The sequence below is a fragment of the Acipenser ruthenus genome, chromosome 29, assembly GCF_902713425.1.
Source record: "Acipenser ruthenus chromosome 29, fAciRut3.2 maternal haplotype, whole genome shotgun sequence".
Classification (NCBI taxonomy): domain Eukaryota; kingdom Metazoa; phylum Chordata; class Actinopteri; order Acipenseriformes; family Acipenseridae; genus Acipenser; species Acipenser ruthenus.
This window is the reverse complement of record NC_081217.1, coordinates 10,165,741-10,185,645: the sequence shown is the minus strand read 5'-3', so window position 1 is coordinate 10,185,645 and position 19,905 is coordinate 10,165,741. Positions and strand designations below refer to the sequence as shown.

The following is a 19,905-nucleotide window of genomic DNA, read 5'->3' as shown; positions in this document are numbered from 1 at the left end:
ATGAGCAGCTGGTACCCCTGTATAAACCATGTGAATCAGCGTTCTTACCGATGAGTATGAGCAGCTGGTACCCCTGTATAAGCCATGTGAATCAACGTTCTTACCGATGAGTATGAGCAGCTGGTACCCCTGTATAAACCATGTGAATCAGCGTTCTTACCGATGAGTATGAGCAGCTGGTACCCCTGTATAAACCATGTGAATCAGCGTTCTTACCGATGAGTATGAGCAGCTGGTACCCCTGTATAAGCCATGTGAATCAACGTTCTTACCGATGAGTATGAGCATGCAGACCAGCAGAGCGATGAGTGCGCCGGGGCTCAGCGCCGCTGACATCACGTAGGCTGTGGTGTTGCAGGTCTGGATGGTCCCATCGGTGTCACAGCCACACACTCGGATGGTCAGCGTCCCAGTGCTGCTCAGGGCGGGGGGGCCACTGTCCACCACCAGGATGGGCAGCAGGTAGACGTTCTGCTCCTGCCGGTTGAAGCCTGCCCGCTGGGTTCGGATTCCCGCCGTGTTGTCTGGAACACACAAAGCAGCTCTTCTCTTTAACTGCGCTTGGGTTAAATCAACAGCTTCCTTATATAATTAAATTAAACGCTCCAGGTCAGGTTTCGGGTCATTGAATAATTTATTCTCCAATTTAGCTGCAATATGAGTAAAATGTGTTTCAGGCGAATAAAATACAACATGACCTTGAAATCATGAGTATTTTCAATAAATACTGTACATACTTTTAAGTTACAAGAAATAGATGTCTACAATTATTTATTTCAGCATTTCTTCAATAGTATTGTCTATAAGGTGCTAGATATATATATATATATATAGATAGATAGATAGATAGATAGATAGATAGATAGATAGATACAGTATATATATATATATATTCCAACGCTGCAGATGGAATATACTTAACAAAAGGCTTGCATGCACATGTTTATTGATCCCCTTGCTATAGCAATATGAAGCATTCTGAATATTGTGTTTATTATATAGATTTACCTTCCAAAAATTCACTTGAGAGATCGGTACATTGGTAAGTTAATTTGAGGGGGACTAAGACGGCGCAGAGAAATCTAATCTAATCTATTTTGCTAACATGCTGTAATGTTGTGACTCCAGTCCATTAATGCTTTTGTTCCAGTTCACAGTTGCTGTTGAAGACTGTTCAATAAGTCTAGTCCTAGGGGCACGAAGTAAGGGTGACATTTGTAAGGGCTCCAAATTGTTCTAAGGCAATGCAGCTTGGCAGCGGATTACATGTCAAGATACCCACTGACTGACGGCCAACTTACAGATGGTGAACCGCATCGTGCAGCACAGACCACACACGCACAGCCAGCATAAAGTTAACAAACCGCTGTTCAACACAAACACATGCTACAACCGTGGAGGAGCATACCCATACACTGGAGAGCAATCGTCCTGTTCTACAAAGGGAAAGCAATGCAAATCATGTGTGAAATCGAAACAATTCGCCGCTCTAAATCACAAGAAGACAGAAGACATGACAAAATGGTGAACAAAGCACACAAGAGGCAACCAGCAGTAAACGCAATTCAGCCTGATCCTCCCTGCAGCTCTGAAGCAACTGACAGCGATGATTTGTGCTCTTCCAGCACCGATGACGAGTGTATGTATATGTGGTATGCACTGTTAATTATCCTAACCGGCCTTGACTACTGTCACCATCCCAGATGTGCCTGTTAAAGTCATGATTGATTCAGGGGCCAGTGTGAACCTGCTTGATGAAAATGCATACAGTAAACTGTAGCCGTGTGTAATGCTGCAAAAAACAAACATGAACATATCTAACTCAGCTCTGGAACTGAAAGGCAAGTTTGACACAATTGTTGAATCAAGTGCAAAAATCACACAGTAATTAAAAGTCAAAAATGATCCGCACACTGCTGTTTGAAGAGTGGTGATAAAAAACCACTACAAAATCGGTCGCATGATTATCCTCAGTGCTAGCGAATTAGGAACACCTGAGTATTTAAGATCTTATTTCAATTGAAGATAAGTATCAGAGGTCAGGTGTTCAATTAAAGACAAAACAACATGTGCACAGACCAATTAATATGTTAATATAGTGATAGACATTAGAGGGAATATATTACTAAATACTATTATAAAATGTCATTATAGGACGAGTTACAGAAAAATAGCAAAAATAACAATGGCAGAAATCATCAGTTAAATATATCTTATTGTTAATTATTGAATTTTAAGATCTATTTCAATTCATATAGATCTACTAAAGCCAAAATAATAAAAATTAATAACAATTAATGTTAATATTAAAAAAATATGCAAATACTATATAGATACTATATAACATTTGTGGCCATGGAGCCAAATAGTGACAAGTCTTAAGTATAACGTAATGAATTAATTATCAAATAAACATTAATGATATAAAGAATACAAAAGCAATACAAAAAATAATATATTCATGATGTATTTATAATAAAATAATCTCTTTATTTTGTTTGTGCATTGATCTACTACACATGTGAACTCAAGCTGTGCAGCAAAATTGCTTGCTTTACGCATGAAGTTTAAATACCATGTGCAATTCAGATTTTTTTAAATGTGTAAAACACCCAGTACGCAGCTTATCTGGAGCGCTGATTAAATTAATTCATTTTTAATTACATAATAGCTAAACCTGAACTATATATTACAATTATAGTTCATTGTTTTTGCAGAGTGTAAAAATACTGTAATGTAGGACTCACCTTTGAGAGAACTGTATTTATTTGAACCGATTGGAGCTCTTCATTGAAACAGCATAAAAACAGCAGGTTTGGGCTGAAAGGAAGTGGCTGCTTCATGTGATTACATTCAATTTATTTGCTGTTTCTGATCAGTTGAAACCCAGCGTGAGTGAGCAGGGGGGATTTAAGACAGTAAGCAGACAAGCTGGGTGTCAGTCAGCATTGAAATAAAACAAGTGACATTTAGGAAGCCCCCAGCTCCTTGTGCCAAAACAGAGGGACAGGGAAGGAACTCTTCATGTAATGCTGAAGTTCTGAACTTTCAATTAGACTTGCTATACTTTTACGATGGGAAACTCTTACAAAGGAAATCTCCAACGGCATGCTGGTAGTGCTACTACCAAGGCTGCAGTGGTTCAGCACTAAAGGTCAATGTTACCACAAGGGCAGCTACAATGGGATGGGGCTGCCATTTTCATATTTAGACATACAGTACTGTATCATGGCATGGGCAAGTGATACACACTGCTGGTAATCCATTGCATTGTTAAATAACCTTTCTGTGATTGTAAATGTAGGTTAGTAATTTAGGAGCAATTTGTATAGTAAGAAAGAAAGTATTTTTATTTTCCACAAAACTCAACATTCAAGTAGATTAAAAGTAAATTCCATGTAATTAAAAGTATCCGTTTGATATTTTCGAGTTTGGGGTTGACAGGTTTTTTTAAAAAATAAATTGAAAAAAAAAAATAGGTGGTTGTAGTCCATTTGTAAATGAAATTATAAACTGTGGAAAAGGTGTTTGACAAATAGAGAACAAATTGTAGTTACGCTTGATGGAAACCCTTATTACAAAACCACACAGTCGATCTTCACCAGCATACATCACTGTCAGGGCTTATGCACTGCTAAGAAATATTTATTCATCAGATTTCCGAGCTTGTTTATGTTTTTTTTTTTTTTAATAAATGAGATATTGTGAGGAGCTAAGCCAACATAAAATGTTTTATTTTCCTCTCCCCTGAAAAACTTTAAAGAGACAGGCCTACCACATAACATAAAGGACATATGTAGCAAGGTGGTGTCCTTACTACTAGGTAAATACACATTAAATAGAGACACTTACAGTAGTGCTACCTCAATGTACTGTAGCTACCAAACACAGCTACAGTTTCCACTTGCACAGTAGGATTTCAGGTTTGAGAATACCAGAATTTTGGCTGTTGCATCAACTGCGTTCGTCCTTGGCTTGCTTCTAGTTCCACATGTCTGCAGTTCGTGATACACAGTTTCGTTTGTGCTACACATCGTTTACCACAATCCTGTAAGTTATCATTTTTAAAACTGTTAAATGGTTTTGGGGCCAGGAGACAGTGGAATAATTCACTAGCCTTGTCCTTTCTGGAGGGCTGGGTTCCAGTCTGCTTCAGACAGAGTCAGGGCACAGCAAGTGGCCCTTTTAAAGTAATCGTAGCTAACAAAATACTTTCATTCGTCTCAGCTACTTTGCACTTCCATTAGATACATAGGTCTCAAATGTGCAGTTTTAAAAGAAACACATGCATTTTAATTTTAAACCATGGTATCTGTTTCTGGAAGGAAGGAAGAGCTCAGTTTTCATGCTTTATTCTCTGTTTGCACTTGCACTTCCTGGGTCATTTCACCTCAGCAGTGAAGGGTCAAAACATGTTACTGGCTGAAAGCACAAAAGTGTTTAAAGTGACAACAATTTTCATCAGCATTAACAAAAATAAAATGTTTTCCCAACAGCAACTTTAGCAGCAGAAACTAATCACATTTCTAACATTTCCTGTATTACATATACAAGCGTACTCACTAAAGCCAAGTGATTTGATTACTTATTAGGTAAAAGTAATTATTATTTATTTTCTTGCATTAATAATATTTTGTCTATTTTGTAAGTCGTCCTTTTACAGTAGAAGTTTAAAATCTAAACCTGAATGTCCCAGCATGTGCACAGTGCAGTATACTGTGTTAAAATCTAAACCTGAATGTCTCAGCATGTGTACAGTATTGTACACTGTGCCTACATAATACTGTACGGTGCTGTGAAACTGAAACAACAATGTTTTGTATGTTGTAAGAAACTCTTGTACTCTTCCAGCGCTTCCTTATAATTTTTGCATGCCTACAGTTTATATATATATATATATATATATATATATATATATATATATATATATATATATATATATAGGGGTTCATTTGTGCTGGATCACACCCAATCCCAGATCTGGTACCTTTTGCTGACAGGCAAGAATTAGACTGTTTTCAAACTATGAACCATATAAAAAAAAATTAAATAAAAAAATATATAACATGTATAATAAAAAATAAAAAAATGCTTTCCTGTTCCATTAAATGAATGACAAAAGTGTAGTGTACCGATATATTTTAGGATGTGACGCCTTTGAGTAAGAAAATGACTAGTTTTAAAATGTTTTTACTTCCTTTGTTTTTATTTCCTTTGTTTCCCAGGACGGGGGTTGTGAGAATGGTGTCTTATTGAAGTTCAGTTGAGCTGCGTCGGTTCAGGATGCAACATGTTCTGTTTGAAGTGATGGATTTGCTCACCCAGGTCAGAATTATGTAAACATGTATCTTATCTTATATTTATCTTGGTCTAGTTGCTATGCCTCACTGTCATTGTTGTGTTAAATTGACTATTTGCTAGTTCCTGTTCCTCGTTCATTGGTTTAATATCATTATCAAATTCACTCAGTTACTCCACTGTTTTCATTCTGAAAAATGTTTGAAGTGAAAAAGAACTACAGTACATCTTAAACTGGAATACAGTAAAATTTGATTTGGCTGAGGAGCAAACCGTACTTCTATTGTGACGAACACACCCAGACGAACATAACACATTATTTTTTGCTGTGACGCACGTAACACGTTATTTTCTGTCAAGCACAGACAAAAAATATGGTTTATCTATGGACCTGTATTCTCACACACATTGTATGTATGTATATATATAGTCTCTGTAAGTCGCCTTGGATAAAGGCATCTGCTAAATAAACAAATAATAAATAAACTATATATATATATATATATATATATATATATATATATATATATATATATATATATATAGATATAGATAGATATATATATATATATAGATATATATATATATAGATATATATATATATATATATATAGATATATATATATATATATATATATATATATATCTATATATATATATATATACAGTATATAAGCACACACACACACATTAATAGCCATCTTATTTTCTCAAAACAACACAAACGTTACTCTGACCAGATGAATTATAATATTATTAAATAGCAAAGCCACTCTCGCAGATTTCACAAGGACAGACTGAAATGGCTCATTGCCGTGACCCAGAGGACATTCGCGTAAGTACATCCTACAGGGTCAGGGGTTGTTTGAGCCCAAGGGGCACGTTTATAGAGCTGCACAATCAGAGCTAATTAGGAAAAGAAGAAGATCTGGATGTCTTTGAAATGTCACATGTTGAAATATTCAAAGGTCATTTGTAGTCATGAAAGAGTTTTCACCATGACATTAAAAGGCATAAAAATAGCCACAGGCTTTTTCCAGCTGTCTACCTTCCACACTGCATTTTCCTTTCTAACCACTGAGCTACTGAAACCTACTACCTTCCACACTGCAGCCCAGCACTCTAACCACTCAGCTACTCAAACCTACTACCTTCCACACTGCAGCCCAGCACTCTAACCACTCAGCTACTCAAACCTACTACCTTCCACACTGCAGCCCAGCACTCTAACCACTGAGCTTCTCAAACCTACTACCTTCCACACTGCAGCCCAGCACTCTAACCACTGAGCTACTCAAACCTACTACCTTCCACACTGCAGCCCAGCACTCTAACCACTCAGCTACTCAAACCTACTACCTTCCACACTGCAGCCCAGCACTCTAACCACTGAGCTTCTCAAACCTACTACCTTCCACACTGCAGCCCAGCACTCTAACCACTGAGCTACTCAAACCTACTACCTTCCACACTGCAGCCCAGCACTCTAACCACTGAGCTACTCAAACCTACTACCTTCCACACTGCAGCCCAGCACTCTAACCACTCAGCTACTGAAACCTACTACCTTCCACACTGCAGTCCAGCACTCTAACCACTGAGCTTCTCAAAGCCACTACTTTCCACACTGCAGCCCAGCACTTTCTTACTCTAATCACTGAGCTGCTCAAGCCCCCTACCTCCCACACAGCAATATTATGATACGGTAACACTGTTTGCTACTGATGTGGTACCATGGTACTACACTACCAACAGTGGGTATTACTTGTTCATACCATGTCACGATATGATACGACTGGGTATCAATGGCAGCCTGTTCCCACTGTTGCCTTCGTTCTACCATTTGCCATTAGCACAGAACCGTTATAGTGACGCTAAAGTGCCACTAAAGATAATTTGGTAAGGGGTTACATTTTTTGTTTGTTAATGTTAAATAAAATAAAACAGTCAGTGTTTTACACCTCAGACCCCCTGCCTGCTAGCACAGTGTTTTCAGGCTCACACACATCGTCAGGGCTGGGATGCAGCCTGGGAGTGTAAGGGGCTGCAAGGAAGGTGTGTCCTTGGTAAAGTGCAGGATCAAACTCCACAGCTCTGACTGCTGGGTCAAAATAGTCAGGCTTCATCTGTGGGGCGGTCAGACACGTCTCTTTAAATTACTCAATGCAGCCAGCTACCAGAGAGAGTTCATTATAAAGGAATAACACTACCTGTTATGTGACATGTGATCTCTGCAGCACTAGAAAGCTATGGAAGCACACTTGCACATAGCCCACTAGAAATGGAGAAAAGCAGAGATGAGTATCCGAAAGAGGCATGATAGTGGATGCACGTCAAGCAGGAGCCACAGGAGCAAGGACAAGCATGTGTAGTTACATAATATTAACATAGTATACCATGTTTAGATCCACTGAAAATACCTCACGGGCAGGATTTTCAAAAAACAGTGTTGTTGTATCGAACTCATGGTATAGTAACAAGAGCTTTAGTGCAAGTGATTTTCAGAAGAAATGTGTTAATTAAATTAATCCGTTAATGCTTTGAAATTGAGTCGATGAGGTCGTTAATGAAAGCATTTCTTATTAAAAAGCTTAATTGTCGCAGGTCACGTACATCACTTCTTGTCTCAATGACTAAATACGGGGAACTCGTTAAGCAAAATGCATGTTAACGAGATGAAGAAAAATGAATGGAAGCAGAATTCGCTGTTATGGAAACTACTAGCATAGAGTGAGGCGGCTCTACCACCAGGGAGCAGCAGCCAAATGGAAATCAAAAATAATGGGATTATCTATTTTGTGTATAATTTGTAAACTTCATTTAAAATTGTGCATTTTGACATTCAGAATGTACATTTATTTAGAACACCACATATAAAATGCTGATTTACGATTATCTGGTGTGTGGGTAAAAATCGAACGGCACGGATTTAAAAAAAAAAATGTATTAATATTTTGGATGGGGCGGGGGGGGGGTATTTTCTTATGTTGACATCTGCTTTTGTATGTATTTTAGTATGTACGATTGTAGGCTGTAAATACATGTGTTTCAAGTGTCATTTGTGTTTGTAGTTGTTAGTTATTACACATGTATACCATGTATGTAACACTTCATTATACATTTATTAAGCTTTTAAAATTATGATAGAACTCCCTAACCCAATACACAATTTGTTTATAGTTAATTGTTCGGTGAATTCCTCTGATCATGCATTTTCTCTGGTACTTTTTGCTCGCCTCCGTGATGAATAAACTCAACATGAATAGAAGTAGCCACTGAACACTTACAGTATTTTAAGCTGTTATAATATGTGCATACAGACGTGTGAAGGTGAGAGTGCACACTGTACATACAGTGTGGGGGGAGTCCATGTCAATGATCTTGATCACATTAGGTATTCCATTCATGTCTGCAGTGATATCTTTTGAAAACAAGCCCCATATTGTACATTTTAACTATTAGATGAAATGTTTACAGAAAAAACTGTGACATAAAACTGCTATTAGGACCATGCTGCATGATTTGTTTATTATTAAGGGCGTTACAATTAAACTATACCAAATCACATTTTTATTTGCAACACAGGGAAAGCATGTTTTTGCTGACTTTATAAGCATTTGGGTGACACAGTATAGGTTACCTTCATTGTAAATAAAAAAAAAGTGATTTGGTATAATGTAATGATAATGCTATTAATAATAAATTAATCATGATTATATATAAACCAATGGAATACCGTGTATGTATGTGTGTAGTTGTGTGTGTGTGTGTGTGTGTTTGATAGAGAGACAGAATACATGCATGTCTCCAGTCACATGTGGTTTTCACGATCATGTCGCATTAAGTTCTAGCCAAAATCCCTTCCTGCGATGTCATTGGGCAATGCGTTCTGGGCTTAAGGTTACAAATTGTTAAAACAAGTGAACAAATCTTATTCATAACCACAAGTATATAAAAGTGTAAAATATTTTCATAACTACAAATATTGAATTATCTAGGTAGTCTATGTATCGTCGGCATCACAGCCAGGGTCTGTTAAATTTCTGTTTCAAAATGAGTTATATATCATTAATTAAAACCCTCCTTTTCCAACTGCAAATTAACTCCTGATAAATTATGACAATTAACATGGATTTGCTTTTAAATTCCCACGCAAGCGAAAGAAATAGTCACAAGAAGCACTGCTCGTTAAGATATTAACATTATTTCATAAATCAACATCATTTTGGAAATCACGTTAGCGTGATTATTTATTTAAAAACAACCTTTTGAAAATGTCGAAATCAATGCTACACAATGATTTGTTGATTAACACTGGAGTTATCATTTACGACCTTTTGAAAATCCTTCCCCACGTGCTGTAATGTGATACTCCCAGGTTCTGACTACAGTCATGTCCCGTGCCATATGCTTCCTTTCTCTAATAACCAGGGAGTCAGTTCCGAGATTTATGCACAAACATAAGGGAAGCTGACACCTAGCTGAGCAAATCTGATTAGGTTTCAGAAATCTGATCAAATTGATGAGATAGAGAATGAAAGCTTTTCTTTTTTATCACTGCTGCTATTTGGGAATGGAGTTATTATCTCAAAATGTAGCTTCCCACGAGACCTTGCTCCGTGTTTATATTATCTATCCTACAAACTGACACACAATGGAAAATAAATGAAAATATAATGCCTTCAGCGCACCACAGAAGGTTGTGTGTCATTGAGTAATTTACTCTTCAATTTAGACGCTATGTTTGAATGGATTCAACCGTACAACATGTTTCTGGTAATTCTCAGGCAGGCTACAAGCTGTCCCATCACTTCTCTAGCTACCGCATGCAGTATATTCCCAATTGACCATTGAGACGCTGGGAACCAGCGAAGTACATTAAGCTTGATAACATGATCTTTACACAGCTTGTCTGGAGTGCAGACTGCCTTAGCAAAAAAAATAATGGCCATATGATGTGAGTCATGTGACCGTTGTGTGGAACTAACTTAAGAATCATGGGAAATCAGAAGGATCTCAAGGAAGTTGGGTCAGTCACTATATACTGTATGCCTATACAGAGTCCTATATTGCTATATAACATCATTTAAAAAGCATGGCAAACTATTGAAAGAAGATAAGTTCTGCTGTAAATACTGGTAACCAATGTCTCAATGTCTGGACTGGCTATCTCACTTAAACGCAGGACTATATTTTCTTATCTCAGAAACAACTTGTCTTACACACTGGAAGGGGATTTCCAAAGAGACAGCACTATATGAACCAATTGCATTGCATTTTCTATCATCAAACTTCAATGTAACGGCACCATCAAAACCTCTGACACTGTTTTCATATGTGAGATGTGAGAAAACAAAATGCAAAACCTGAAAAAAAAATACAATGCCAAAAAAGGTTGACGGGTGATAATACTGCTAGTGCTAATAATGGATTTTAAAACCTTGACTCCCACTCCATTAAAAATAGTGTAACTAATACAATAATTGATCAATTCATGTGCAGCTACATACATGCCAAGTTACATTTAAAAAAGTTTATCTCAGAGAACACAAGCCAGCAGCTGTTTCTAGAGCAGGAGCTGCAGACCAACATTTGTTTTTGTTTTCGGAAGCATTATACTGAACTCCAAAAGCAGCTCTGTGAGTCAACCTGAAGATAATAATACCTCTGAACCGCTTGCTATTCCTTCAGAAATGTATACATAACTGGGAGAGACACCTGGGTGAATACAGATAGATGTGAGATGATGAAAATGTCACGCTGTAGGTCTTGGAAATGTCAGTGCCTCAAAAGAACATCGCTGTGTGTTTACCTTCACACATCAGTGTCTGGCCTTCAGCTTGCTATTGACTCGGATTTTACCTTTCGCTTCTCCATCAAATCACAAAGATTTGTCAGCCTGTCTAAGCAATATGTGAATGCATTAGCTATCTCTAAGGGATTTATCTAGTAAACATTTCTAGACGTTTACCACAGTGGTACAAGCCAGCCTCGTATTCCTTGTCACTGCTTTATCCACAACTTTCAAAAATCAATCAAAAGAGATTCATTACTACAGAGAAACTGGGTTTTGAGAAACACTTTTTCAAAGTCTTCAATAAATGAAAGGCTTTCATTTCAATTATTTTTCAATTGAAATCCTTTCATGTATGGTAACAAATTAATACCAGTAAATCTTACCTAATATATAATTTTATTTATTTATTGAGCAGACGCCTTTATCCAAGGCAACTTACAGAAACTAGGGTGTGTGAACTATGCATCAGCTGCAGAGTCACTTACAAATACGTCTCACCCGAAAGACGGAGCACAAGGAGGTTAAATGACTTGTTCAGGGTCACACAATGAGTCAGTGGCTGAGGTGGTATTTGAACCGGGGACCTCCTGGTTATAAGCCCTTTTCTTTAACCACTGGACCACACATTTTCCCATATGAAATATACACACATTTTCTAATATGAAAGATGCAGTCATTTTGCAGTTTTGTGCGTTTCCCATGGATTACAATGGTACCACATTTTTTAAATGTGATTTTGAATATGCTTTACCATACAGTACCTCAATGGGTTTTACAGTGCTTACTTACAGATAGACTAATATACCTGCATGCTGTTTGAAATCGTGGTCAGGTTGTTTTTTGTTTGTTTAATTTTACTTAGAAAACTATATTATAGAAATCCAGTGTAGACTGTAGTGGGTGGCAAAGGGTTAAGAATGTGTAAAGCAAGTGTTGTACTAGTTTGATTACCTTTAACTTTTAACTTACTTGATTTGTTTAGCTGCAATTCTAAAAATAAATAATCGCATAAATCTTACCTATTTAGCACTTCCATTAATTACACAGGTCTCAGTGTACACATGTTACACCAAACATGTCTTTTTATTGTAAACAAGCATCTGGTACTGCACTAGGTGCTCAGTTTGTTAGCCTTTCCTTCCAGGAAGTCTGTTACTGCTTTACTTCCTATGTCATTTCATCCAGCGTCTTCTGGGTCAGAGCATGTTACTGGCTGAAATCATGTCAGTCAGTAGGGGAAGCAGCTAATTGGTTATTGACAGGAAAATAGCCAGTGAAGGGCTGGGGATAATTTCACCCTCTTGTGAAATTACCCAGGAAGTGCAAGACAGTCTAAAAGCAGATTTCATGTTTTAAAATGAAATCACACATTTGCTAACACTTGTGTTTATTTATAAACTGTACATTTGAGATATAATAAATGGAGAAAAAAATACTGAACTATTTTGTTAGCTATAATTAATTAAATATTCCTTAAATGAATCTCCCCTGGTGTGTCAAGTGCCACAAACAAATCACAGTAATGCTATCATTAAATAATTAACTATAAATAAATAAATCACCACCATTCTTTCTGAAAGCATTTCAACAGCCACTAATGTCCACGAATGAAGTATGTTAGCTGGCAAATAATACATCTGTACACAGTATTAATGATATCATTCTGACACCCAATTACAGGGTTCTCTGTCCTATTCAAGCATGCCCTTCAGTAAGAGGCCTCGAGACCACCTCCCCCCCCCCCCCCCCCCCCTTACAGATTGATTGCAGCCCCCCTGTCAGGTCTCGAGCACCCAAGGTCAGGATGTCATTAGCACTCCAGCATCACTCTTTAGTGGCAGCTCAGTTAAGGAGATGGCCATGGAATCAGCTGACAGCCCCTAACTCGTCACTCACAATCTTGTTTCAATCACAGCCCTCACTCTCAAATCCCATTCTTTACCTAAGGACACCTTCTAGATAAAAATATACAGCTACTTTACTGCAAACTGAGAGCTTTCTGGAGTTCAGTGTGCCACCAGATATTTCTTAAAATGAAAACGCATCTTTGTAATCAACATGCAGTGCTTTCTCGGGGCAGCACCGAACAGTCGACTAGTCAAACAGGAAAGTGAGTCAATCTCAGACACTGCGAGTCCCCTAATCACACGTCACATGTTTGTGAAACTCACATAAGCTAAATGCTATGAGACTTTGCTCTGCTTCATGCTATAAAATGTACCAAACATCAGTCCTTCTACTTGTGCCCATAATAAACAAACTATTAAGGACAACCGTAAGGTTATTGGATGTGAATCTGCACAAATATACTTGTTTTTAATGCATACCTTTCTATATATATATATATATATATATATATATATATATATATATATATATATATATATATATATATATATATATATATATATATGGAGTAGTGTTTAGGGTTCTGGGCTCTGGACTCTTGACCGGAGGGTTGTGGGTTCAATCCCAGGTGGGGAACACTGCTGCTGTACCCTTGAGCAAGGTACTTTACCTAGATTGCTCCAGTAAAAACCCAACTGTATAAATGGGTAATTGTATGTAAAAATAATGTGATATCTTGTAACAATTGTAAGTCGTCCTGGATAAAGGTGTCTGCTAAGAAATAAATTTAAAAAACATATATATAATATCACTTTGAAATATTTTTTCCCGTTTTATTTAAAATATTTTTTAAAGCATGCTTTAATTTGTTTTGTCTTTGCCTTTGAGGATAATAATTGGATAAATCTGATAAATGACTGAGGGCTGTACAACAGACCAATCATCAAACGCTGGAATTCTATTGCCAATCACACAGACTGCATTTCCAAGAAGGCCATTTCCATAAAGATGACGCTATGCCTATTATTCTGTATTACCTGTAGAAACAGCTACTTTTATGTTATAAAACACCTTAAGATATGTGGATTTACTAATGATAATGTAATATCATTCTTTTTTTGTATGTAAACTCCTGTGTAAAATAAGCACACTGATAAAAACCTCACCACTTACTGGCTGTGTCACCATTTCAATCATGAGAATGTCTGTAACAGTTCCGTGAGAGTAATTCTTTCTTGCATTTATATTTTTGTTTTTTTTCTCCAAATTATTTTCCTTAAAACAAAACACAGTCAACTAAACCATATATTTAGGGTTACAAACTATGATTTGGAAATAATGAAACCAGAAACCCATAAAAAAAAATCTGGTAACACTTTACATCATGTGTATCTAATTATACTGTGTATTTACATAGTAGTTACATAGTAAATACATGTGTTCTTACACATAATTACACTGTTATTCTGCATATTTAAATGTACTTAATGTTGCATTTTTGTGAAGGATATAACCCAAATCCTAACCCTCACTCTAAACCTAACCTTTACCCTAACCTTTTTGATACAACTGTGTGCTTACATATATCATGCAAAAAGATTCACAAGCAAAATACATTGTAACTATGCATAATAACATTGTAATTATGTGTAAGTACTAAGTCACATTACATAGTACATAGTTACATTACTAAGTAACTACTATGTAAATACACAATAATTAGAGACACTTAATGTAAAATGTTACCAAAAAGCCAATACCTAACCTTCAATGACCCCATTAAGCAGAATGCAGTGTAGTAACATACAGCAGTGAAACCTGGACTGGCTGGGGCACTGCAGTCTTACCCTTGACATCCCACAGCTTAAAGTGTCGGTTGTTGGCTGCCTCAGGTGCGAGAGTGAAGTAGAATCGATGCCCAGTCTGCGGTTCATCTCTGTCTACTACACTGATAGTGTGGATGAGCTGAAGGGAGAGACAGGGAGAGCAGGGTTAGAGATCTCAATCAATCAATCAATCAATCAATGCTTTATTCAAAACTTATGACATGTGTCTCTTGCTAGTTTAATATCCTGTACCATTTTCTGTTGTTTCTGCTTCAATCATTTTTTGCCGTGCTTTTTACATATAAAAACACTAAGGAAGTGCAGCACTATCTGATAGCACGTCTTGCAAACAGAGTTTTCTTTAAACTATACCAGCTGAGTTTCTTTCAGAATTGTTCTTTTGAAACCCGGAGTACATAACGGATGGAAGTGCACATCAGGTAAGAAGTTATGCTTATTAAATAAAACAGAACGAAAACCATCTCATAAAACACTGACTAGCTCACCGTGAGAATTACCAGATTTTTCTTTTCTGTTTACACACACACAAAACAAAAATGAACTGGTTGATTTGTATGACTGGGATGTTTTAGCAGATGAAACCCTCTTTCTCCCCAACTCCTGCACACCAATGAGAATCATTGGCCGTTGCTAGGTTACAGTCAATCATACCGGCTTATATTTAAAATCCTTGTGGTATAAATGAAAAAGTTGAAAGTTACAATATTTATCTAACTCATTCCATCATCACTGGAATACCCCTACTCCATTATTTGCATGTGATAGGGTATTTGCACAGACATCACTTTTTAGATAAGTCTCTTACCTAATAGCCTGGGGACAGCTGTGCTATACTTATTTTGTTTGTTACAATAACATGTAATGCCTTTAGATAAAAGGTAGACCCTGCAAAAGTTTTGGAATCACTGTGTTAGCCATCAGTAATTAAGGAAAGGTACAACTTTAAGGTACTTGATGTGATTCAAATAAATCTCAGATGGCTGTATCACATCAATATCTGGGTCTACAATATACACCCACAATGGGCTAACCAATGCTTTACATCCATTCTCTTAGCTCTTATTAGCTTTATCAACATTATTACTGATAGACACACATTCACGATAAAACCTGGAAGTGAGTTCCAAAGTGAAGGAGCTCAAGAACTAAAAGCCCTCACACCGAATTACCAAGAGACCGTCACTGGCAGATCTCAAAATACCAGCCAGTTTGTGGGGAATAAGTAACTCACGCAAAGAGGCAGGCCAGAACCGTGAATAGCCTTATAAGTGAGGAGCAGCAATTTAAAAATAAATATGGTGCCTCACGGGATGTAGGGACCTTAAAACTGGAGAAATATGACTACTAGACCCCCTTCCATCACTGTATGCATAATTGTTTTGACAGAGCAACTTCTCAAACGTTATACAGTTCACACAAACTGTTTAAAAAAATTCTAAAAACGTAATAAAAAACCCAAAGGAGATATAGTCCTGGAACTTTCTTCAAGCAGAGACCGACAGTAATAACTGCGTGGGATAGGCCTCCAGGGGTGAAAGGCATGAGAAGCTAGCCCCGTCTTTCACTCTACGGTGGCACAGAACAGGTTCAGCAGTGCATATGAATATATTTATAGTGATTCCCTCAAGGGCATTCAGATCCCAATAGCTATTAAAAGGTTCATGATGGGCCTGTAATGTTGGTGCTCATTGAACCACCAAGTGGCCTCTAGCACCTGTCATTCTAAATAGACCTCTTTATTGAGAAGGCCTGAGACGAGCTGACACCTGATTGAAACATAAATTATACTCGATTCTTTAACCTGTTCAGCAGTCTTCAGTAATTCAGAAGGCTTCCGTTGCTAGCACAGTACCGCAGTTGTCTCAAACTTTGACATACTAAGGACATCATAATGATATCTCGTAGACACACTGCTGGGAATCCATTGCAGTACCACAGTACCATGTCAGTACCAGACAGACAGTGTGATATCATATTAGGACTGCTGTACTGTGCAATAAAATGTTCAAAATCCATTGTGTTGTCCTGGTGTAGTACAGCTGTAATAGGGTTGTGGAAATCATAAGTAAAACACAATGAACATAAGAACATAAGAACAAAAGAAAAGTTTAGGAATGAGAAAAGGCCATTTGGCCCATCAAGGCTTGTCCCTTGTTAGCACACCATTCTCCCCTACTGGAGGGAACTTGTTTAAAAGCACAGAATCTAGTCTTTTTTTCATGTTTTAGATCCTACTTCACCTGGTAGGCTATTCCATGCATTTATAACCCTCTGTGTAAAAACGTGCTTCCCACCTCCTGTTCTAAACTTACTTTTACTCAGCTTCCATTTATGCCCATTTGTGTCTTGGGTTAACTTTATCTCTACAATTTATTAGTTTAAAGAATTAAATCTGTCCCTTCTTTTCTTCTGGGCTAAAAGTTCATTATTTTAACCTGTCTTCATAGCTCATGTCATTCAGTCCTGGGATCAGTCTAGTTGGCCTTCTCTGTACCTTCTCGAGTGCAATGATGTTTTTTTGGTAGTGAGGTGATGCACACAGTATTCTAAGTGAGGTCTAACTAGGGCATTAGATAATCTTCTTTAGACTTGTATTCCACGCTTTTTAAAATACAGCCTAACATTCTATTTGCCTTTCTAATTGCCTCACCACATTGGAGAGATACTTTTAATGATGACTCCACTATAACCCTGAGATCCTCGTCCCTATTTCCTGAAAGGAAAGCAATAACCCTGACATCACCCTTTAACCTAGTGTAGTACCTCATATCGTGCTTTACAATCTAAACCTGTGCCTTTCAGAACTTACCATTCAAGACCTATATAGCGGATGGAAGTCCACAATAAGATTTATTTAATTATAAACCCCTTTTTAAACTAATCGAACTAATAATGTGTCTGCTATTCATAAGACAACCTATACATATATAAACTTATAGGAAATTGAATATTTTTATTAACCACTTTAAATATACAAGAGACTGAGCGACATAACAAGGACTGTTCTTAATGGTGGTGTCAAAAAACAAACCAAAACCTCCAGCTGTTTATTGAACACGTAGGAGTATTTATTGATTGAATAAAAGGGAATTCCCTTAAGCATTGCTGCTTAATTAGACTTTATACTAATAGCTCCCTTCAAAAGCCTCCACCCATATTTACTTGTAAGTAATTCAGCTGTGAAACTTTAGGAGTTGCCTCTGTTGACCCATTAGCAGTCCACAGCATTGCCAGCAATGGCAAATGAATGCATATGGAAGAAAAATGCCATTAAAGGGGTCCTGATATAGCAGCTCAGTGCCTGTCTAGTGCTGATAAGGTACGTGGTACTGCAATGGATGATTGGCAATGTGTATTGCTTGGTCATACCATTGCTGATTATCATGTCAGAATGAATTCAGAAGTCTTGCATTGTGCCACTGACTGCAGTGCCATTGAAGATACTCTTGTAAGCATAGCACAGCATGTTTCTTCCCAAACTAGTCAGTGAATGAACACAGCGGGACTGCGGTGGGACATTTAAAAGCAGTTTAGACCACAACCTCTTATAAAGGTTTTCCATAGTAAAACCTTAGCAAAGGTTGATAAAGCATAGTGAAATCATTGTAAAGCATAGGTTAGCACTGTAAAGCTTATTAGGTTTGGTAAAGCATATTAAAAAGCAAGGCAACCCATGGTAAACTCTGGTAAATATGTAGTATAGTCATGGGAGAAGCATGGAGGAAAACTGCAAAATTGCCGTGCAAATTTAAAAAGGGTACCCCACATAACACACATCTTTCTTTCTTTCTTTCTTTATTTCTTTCTTTCTTTCTTTCTCTTTCTTTCTTTCTTTTGTTCTTCTGTAATGCAAACAGTAAAAATCAATCTAACAGAAAAACAAGATTATATATTTATGCACACAAAGGTTGCTTTTCAGTTAAGTTCTTTCTTTCTTTCTTTCTTTCTTTCTTTCTTTCTTTCTTTCTTTCTTTAGTAAAGTAAACAAAAGCAAACTAATCAAAACTCATCAAAACTGAAGGTTGGATTTAAATTTAGTATGTGAAATATGCATTCACATGATGGCAAGATATCCCCTTCACTGTTGAAATAGCTCATAATTTAATACAAACAATAGAGGAAATTGACAAAGGACAATTAACCATACGATCCTTGAATCCTGATGTTTGAGGGCTTTGGATGAGCACATCTGTTAGTAATTTGGCCCAGAAGCAAAGTGAATGAAAACGCTGGCCTCCTGTCTGAGCTTCTGTTTAAAATGTGCGTCAGTATGACTGCCTGTGGCTCCTCGGGCTAGGATTAGTATTTCCTTTTCAATCTGACTCATCTCCTCTAGATTGTACTATCTGATACCTGTCGTTTGATATTTACTCCAGTAAATACCGTATGGTTGCAGCATGAAAAAAAGATTTTTGGTTTTGTATAGATTTTGATGAGCATGGCGTTTATACTGTCCATTAAGTTCCATGACTCAAGTACAGACCCTTCTTCTGTGTCTTGGAATTGGGGCAGTAAGAGCACTATTGACTGCAGGGGGAGCCATTCACTCTTATTCAATCAGAGCTGTGTGGCAGATCCAGATATCAGACTCTGCTCCCCTGCAAGTTAGGCTGGGGAGCTTTACCTCATTGACCATAACTGGTCAGGCACCTCGACAGCAGCTTGCTAACATCAATGCTTAGTAATAATAATAATAATAATAATAATAATAATAATAATAATAATAATAATAATAATAATTAATAACTGGTATTAGTAAAGTTAGAATTCGATGCAAACGATTTGATGAATGTCTGTAGTTTCTCTGGTTTCTTACATTATTCAATGTGTATATGGCTCAAAGTTTTTCTTTAATTACATTGAATTACATTTTTCTTCCTCTTCAAAAACTGTCAAGACCACGTTGCCAAGAAGACATATTGTAAATCATTCTGATGCTATCCTTTTTATACAAACACTGGAGGCGCTTGTGGGCTTTTGATGCACATGTAACTACACTCCCTTGTTTCTATTTAAATCTATTAATTTGCTTGAGATGTCATTTACTACATAGTTAATGATGTAATGATCTATTATTCCTTTCTATTTAAACATTTAGACATTGTGGTATTTATT

General features: G+C 37.1%; 1 protein-coding gene across 1 annotated transcript in view; it reads right to left on the bottom strand.

Annotated features, from left to right (window-relative positions):
* LOC117427501 (cadherin-22-like) overlaps nucleotides 1–19,905 on the bottom strand; it is a 197,322-nt gene that overhangs the window by 29,747 nt on the left and 147,670 nt on the right. The window contains exons 10-11 of the mRNA XM_034045717.3: nucleotides 14,791–14,908; nucleotides 273–524 (exon numbers count right to left, since the gene is read on the bottom strand). Of these exons, the coding sequence (XP_033901608.2) occupies nucleotides 273–524; nucleotides 14,791–14,908 (370 nt within the window). The remainder of the gene's footprint in view (nucleotides 1–272; nucleotides 525–14,790; nucleotides 14,909–19,905) is intronic.